This window comes from Buteo buteo, chromosome 23 (genome assembly GCF_964188355.1).
Source record: "Buteo buteo chromosome 23, bButBut1.hap1.1, whole genome shotgun sequence".
Lineage (NCBI taxonomy): Eukaryota > Metazoa > Chordata > Aves > Accipitriformes > Accipitridae > Buteo > Buteo buteo.
The window spans coordinates 5331615-5337347 of NC_134193.1; the positions used below are offsets into that span (position 1 = coordinate 5331615).

The 5733-nt window shown below is 55.7% G+C and overlaps 1 protein-coding gene across 1 annotated transcript; it reads left to right on the forward strand.

Annotated features, from left to right (window-relative positions):
• Nucleotides 1-608: 608 nt before the first annotated feature.
• Nucleotides 609-4828, forward strand: LHFPL5 (LHFPL tetraspan subfamily member 5). Its single transcript, XM_075055933.1, has 4 exons — nucleotides 609-1089; nucleotides 3659-3895; nucleotides 4244-4276; nucleotides 4533-4828. The coding sequence occupies exons 1-3, from the start codon at nucleotides 678-680 to the stop codon at nucleotides 4258-4260; spliced, it is 666 nt and encodes a 221-aa protein (XP_074912034.1). The 5' UTR covers nucleotides 609-677; the 3' UTR covers nucleotides 4261-4276; nucleotides 4533-4828.
• Nucleotides 4829-5733: the final 905 nt, after the last annotated feature.

The following is a 5733-nucleotide window of genomic DNA, read 5'->3' on the forward strand; positions in this document are numbered from 1 at the left end:
AGCCCAGGCACGTCCTGACACACATCTGGGGGTGCACGGCACATCCCGGGGCACAAAGCGCATTGGGGGGGGGGGGGCACAGAGTGACCCCAGAGTGCACAGCAGGGCACGGGGCGCATCCTGGAGCACAGCCCAGGGGCACAGGGCGCATCCCAGGGCAGATCCGTGGGGACGCAGGGCTCATCCCACTGGCACCGGGGGCACGTCCCCGGGTGCATCCCAAGGCACATGCCGGAGGCGCAGGGCGCATCCCGAGGGAGCATCCCAGGGATACGGGGCACATCCCGGGGCTGCATCCTTGGGGCAACGGGGCTCGTCCCGGGGTCCCATCCCGGGGGTGCAGGGCACATCCCGGCCACGCAGAGCCCACCCCGGAGGCATATTCCCGGCGGTACGGGGCTCATCCCGGGCTCCCGGGGCGCATCCCGAGCCCATCCCGGCTCGGGGCGGAGTGGGGGGGGGGTGGCGGGAGGGTTGGGGGTCGCGCCGGCTCCTCCCGGGTCCCCCCCCGGGCTCGTGGGAGGCGGGAGGGGGGGTCGCGCCGCCGCCCCCCGGGGCGGTCCCGCCGCCGCCGCTCGCCGCGTTCCGCCGGGGCGGGGCGGGGCAGCGCCGGGCGCCCCGGGGAGCGGTGCCGGTGGCCGGGGAGCGGTGCCGGTACCGGTCGCGGTGCCCCCGCCATGCCCAAGCTGCTGCCGGCGCAGGAGGCGGCTCGGATCTACCACACGAACTACGTGAGGAACGCGCGGGCCATGGGGGTGCTCTGGGCCCTCTTCACCCTCTGCTTCTCCATCTTGATGGTGGTGACCTTCATCCAACCGTACTGGATCGGCGACAGCATCGACACGCCGCAGGCCGGCTACTTCGGCCTCTTCTCCTACTGCATCGGCAACGCGCTCACCGGCGAGCTCATCTGCAAAGGCAGCCCCCTCGATTTCGGCACCATCCCCTCCAGCGCCTTCAAAACCGCCATGTTCTTCGTCGGCATCTCCACCTTCCTCATCATCGGCTCCATCCTCTGCTTCAGCCTCTTCTTCTTCTGCAACGCAGCCACCGTCTATAAAGTCTGCGCCTGGATGCAGCTGGCGGCAGGTGAGCGGGGCCGGGGGCGATGCATGGGGGGGCCGGGGGCTGCCGGTGGTCGGGCCAGACCTGCTTTCCCCTCTCTGCCCCCACCTCAACTCTACCGTGGGGGGGGGCTGGCCGTGAAAGGGACACCAGCGTAAGCTCTGTACCCCATTTGCTCCCCCTTACTGGTTACCAGTAGGGAATCTGCGGTAAGTAAAGCCTGTCAGAGCAGCTGAGACCCAGCGGACTCGCCGCGCGTGGGCGATGCTCCCCGCCCCCCCAATGTGCTGCTGCTGCAAAATCGTGCAACACCAATGGCCCAGCCACAGCCCGGCCCTGCTTACCTTGGAGGGGGGGGCTTTCCTCCAGCCATCGCCCAATGCTGCTGCTCCCGCTCTGCCCCACAGTGCAGCTTCAGAGCATCCATCCGAGAGCACCGAATACTGCAGGGCCGGGGCACGGGGCTCCCTGCTGTATTAGGGATCCTGCGGGAATTAATGAGGATACGGTGATAACTTTTGCTGGGTTATTTGGTACCTACAATACCCCCTGCAGCAACTGGCAACTCCCTGAGCTCAGGGGATGACACACTGGGAAGGTGGAACAGGAGGAGGGAACTGACTATAGGATTTGATATCCGTCACCCATGTTCTCTTACTTTTCCACTCATCCCCACATCCCTCTGCTCATCCCTGTGGATCTCCACCTTCCCCATCCCTCCCCCAACACAGTGAGACACCTGAGACACCCGGTAACCCAGCTCCTGCCTTCACAGCCCCAGCTGAAACCCAACCCAGCCCTTTGCTGCTCCTGAATCATTTATGCCAGGACCCGCCGCAGCCCCCGCCATGCTGGGGTGCCCCTGTGGCAGGGACACCCCGGCTGACACCCCGCGGGAGGACAGCCGTGGCATCGGGGTTGCTCCAGTTCCCGGCTAAAGAAGCCAGCTCAAAGCAAAGATTTAGATAAGAGGCTTGAGGCAGCTCAGCCTCCCGGGGAGCCGGGAAAGGCTTTGCTGTTGTATTTGGGGCTTTTACGTACGTATTTGTGCTGGATGGGGGAGAGAAACCTGGCACAGGTGCCTCCAGCCACACAGACGAGCCCAAATCATCCCTGACAGCCCAGTTTCTCTGCCCCAGACTGGCTCTCAGGAGTTTTTGAGCCACCACGGGGCAGTGCAGGTCCTGCTGCATTTCTGGGAGTTATTTTTAAAAGGGTGCAGGTGACAAGTGGATCCATTTTCTGGCCTTTGCTCTGCACCCAGGCTGTATTTTCTCAGGAGAAGCAATTTCTTTCCAGCTTCCCCCATTTCTCTGTGCCCCTCCTCTCTCTTAGCTACAGGGAAAAGTAATTAAATAGAGGAGAAACCAGCTGCTTCTCAATGAAGAGAAATGCTCTCTGCAGACCTAGGAAGCTGCCTACTGGCCTTGCCGCTCTCCTGTCCCCAAGCCAAGCGAAAAAACCATCAGCAAAGCATGAGGCAACTGCCCCGAAAGTGTTTTCTGGTTTACCAAGCACCCACTAACAGAGAAAAGGCACCAGTGTGGGGCAGGGAGTGTCTTGCTGCTGCAGCAGGCTGCAGATGTCTGAGAAGGGCACGGACAAACATCTGTTTGTCCAGAGCTGCCACCATGGGGTTATTTTGGGTGTGAGAGGAGCCTGGGAAGGCCTCACACCTGCACAAAAACGTGTAAAAGACCAGTTACTTCCATGCTCTGCACCAAGGTAACAGTGGAGGACGCAAAGAGCGTCTGTTAATCACGTCCCAAAGCCTTGCAGATGAGCTTGGCTCTTCTCCCTCCTGAGCCTGGTCACTCTTCTCGTCCAGCAAATACAACAATTTCTCTGAGCTTGTGGCGAGAAAAAAAAAGCACTTCTGAGATTCTGGGACACGAGCCGCTTGGCAGAAGACGGCCCTCCGGCAGCTCGCGTTGGGTTTGTTGCAACTCCCGTGGCAAAGCTGTAAAGTGGACGTGCCGAGGGCCGAGCGGCTGCCGAGGTCGCGTGTGTGCCGGGGTCAGGCGATGAGAGCGGCCGCAGGAGGAGCTGGTGGCTCATGGCCGGGCTGGAACCACTGCAGCTGAACAAGCAGAATTAATCTGCCTGCAAAGCTGCTGCTGATGGCAGCTCTACATTAGCAAACCGTAAGCTGAAATTCAGCTACTGCACAGGGCAATAACAAGGTTCTCCCCTTCGTACAGACTAAATCCATCCCAGTTTTGTTTGGAGAAAATATTTCTTTGGAGCGACACGGCCAGGGATGTGTGCGGAGGCAGGAGAGGAGAGATGTTGCCTGGGCAACACGGTGATGGGAGATGCTGCTGCAGCCTGTCCTTGATGGGGAGCCGCGTGCCGAGCGCGTGGGAAGGCAGCGTGCTGAATCCTGCTCCTCCCTGGCTGCAGCAACATGAACGAAGCAAAGCCCACGCATGACGGGCAACCACAGGGCACCTTTAAGCCCCAGTTAGCCGGTCCATAGTATTTTATCTGTTTGTAGCATCATGTTCCATGCTCCTCCACCTACCCTCTCCCTGTGCAGTTATCAGCTCAGGAGATAACTCACGGCCGCTCTAACGTCTCCCTCTCCCCGCAGCTACGGGGCTGATGATCGGCTGCCTGATCTACCCCGACGGCTGGGACTCGAGCGAGGTGAAGCGCATGTGCGGGGACAAGACGGACAAGTACACGCTGGGCGCCTGCACCGTGCGCTGGGCGTACATCCTCTGCATCATCGGCATCCTCGACGCTCTCATACTCTCCTTCCTGGCCTTTGTGTTGGGGAACCGGCAGGACAACCTCCTCCCGTCCGATTTTAAAGTGGAAAATAAAGGTAAAAGCAGCTGGGGCTGAGCTCCCAGCCCCAGTCCTGCTGCAGAGCATTTCCACCCTGCAGCCGATTGCTGTTACTTGGGAGGATAGTGGCTTCCTCCAGTGGGAGAAGCAGGAGAGCTGTCATGGTCATCACACTGCTTCAGAAGGACAAAGAGAGAGCCAGCAACAGGCAGAAAATTGAAGGGAGCACAAGGCAGGAGCCCAAATTGAGCTGGGCTACATTTCACCCACCTGGGGCTTTCTCCCCATGCTGTTTTAAATTGGAAAACAAACCTGGAAACCATACCTGCACCTTCAATTTTATACCATACCCCATTAATACTGTAATTATCTTTTTGTTTTACAGAAGAGGGCAATGACTGACAGAGCTGATCACCACGTAAGTGATGCCCATAGTGGTTTTTAACACTTCTTCCCAGCACATGTAGTGTTGCTGAAGGACTAACACCTGTATAGATTTCAGTGCTACATGCACATTGGTTTTATTTGTGGTTAAAGGGGAAATAGTCTTTGTTTTGCCTCCTGAAACCAGGAAAACAGAAATCCTTGCCAAGTGACAAAAAAAAAAAAAAAAAAGTTAAAATTTGAAGTAATGCTCCATGTGGCAACAGCTGACCTGTTCTTTCTCTTCCCAGGGACACCTAGAGCTCTTCTTCCATCAGCCCTTTTCTTTAAAGTGACTTTTCCAAGAGCTTTAAACTTACAAACTTCTGTGGATTTTCTACAACAGTTCTTTTCACCAAAGGGACCGCTATCGGCTCACAGCTCTCGTGGAGTTTATTTGACGGGAAGAGCCCAAACTGGACACTTATTTTTTTTTTAAAGTCTATCAGAAAACCTGGGGGAAAGGGGAGGGGCAACAATTTGCTGCTTCTTGGGGTTTGTACACCTTCTTTCGAGGAAATTACTTCTGAATAAAAAAAAAATTAGCGTTTTGGGTTTTATGCTAGTCTCCTCAGGGCAGGGGAAATCCTCTGCTGTGTCCTAGGTTGCCCCCTCGTACTTGAAAAAATACGGTGACACAGCCAATTCCTAGCAAAGCCATGAATCAGCTCACCACTCCAGGTAACAGTTACCAACCTCAACCTTTCAAAAAGGGCACTTTTTCTGGGGGGGGGGGGGGGGGAAACCCCACCCAAACCGATCTGCTGGGCTGCAGCAGGCCTGCAACAGTACCTGCAAACTGCAGCAGATGGTGCCAGTCAGCATCAACTCACTGCACCGCCTGATTAATGTGATTTAGCCATCATTCCTCATCACATCCAACACCCACCTGCGGCAGCCTTCGGCACAGTCCATTTCTGCAGAAGACAAAGCAGCACATCTTCCCATCCAGCTCTCACCTGGTCAGGACCCCAAGTTAACCTGTATTATGATTTTCATTTCTACATGCTGTAATTGGTTGGTTCCTGCAGCAGTCAATTCAATTCAGTTCTAACAAGCACCTTCCAGTTTTACACTTCCCCCTTAAAAAAAAAGTGTTTGGGAAGGTTTTATTAAGACACTTTTCTAGGGAAGACAGCAGAGAGATGACAGGCTTGGAGAAAAACCTATTTTAGAATGGAAAAATTCCAGCAGAGCTGTCCTGCTATTGACCACTCTTCTCCCCCTTTTAAAACAGATCACAATACCAGCAACAAAATCTTCATCTACACCATCTTCCTGCATTTCTTTCTGGAAATCAAAACTAAGTGCTCACTAGCAAAGAAACTTCAATTGATGGGCCACTAGCTCAGAAAGAACAGACTTACAGAGGGAACATATGAATAGGGCTCAGTTATTAAATAATCTGTTTATTGTATGGCTTTCACAAAGAAAAAAGACAAAGCACCCAAG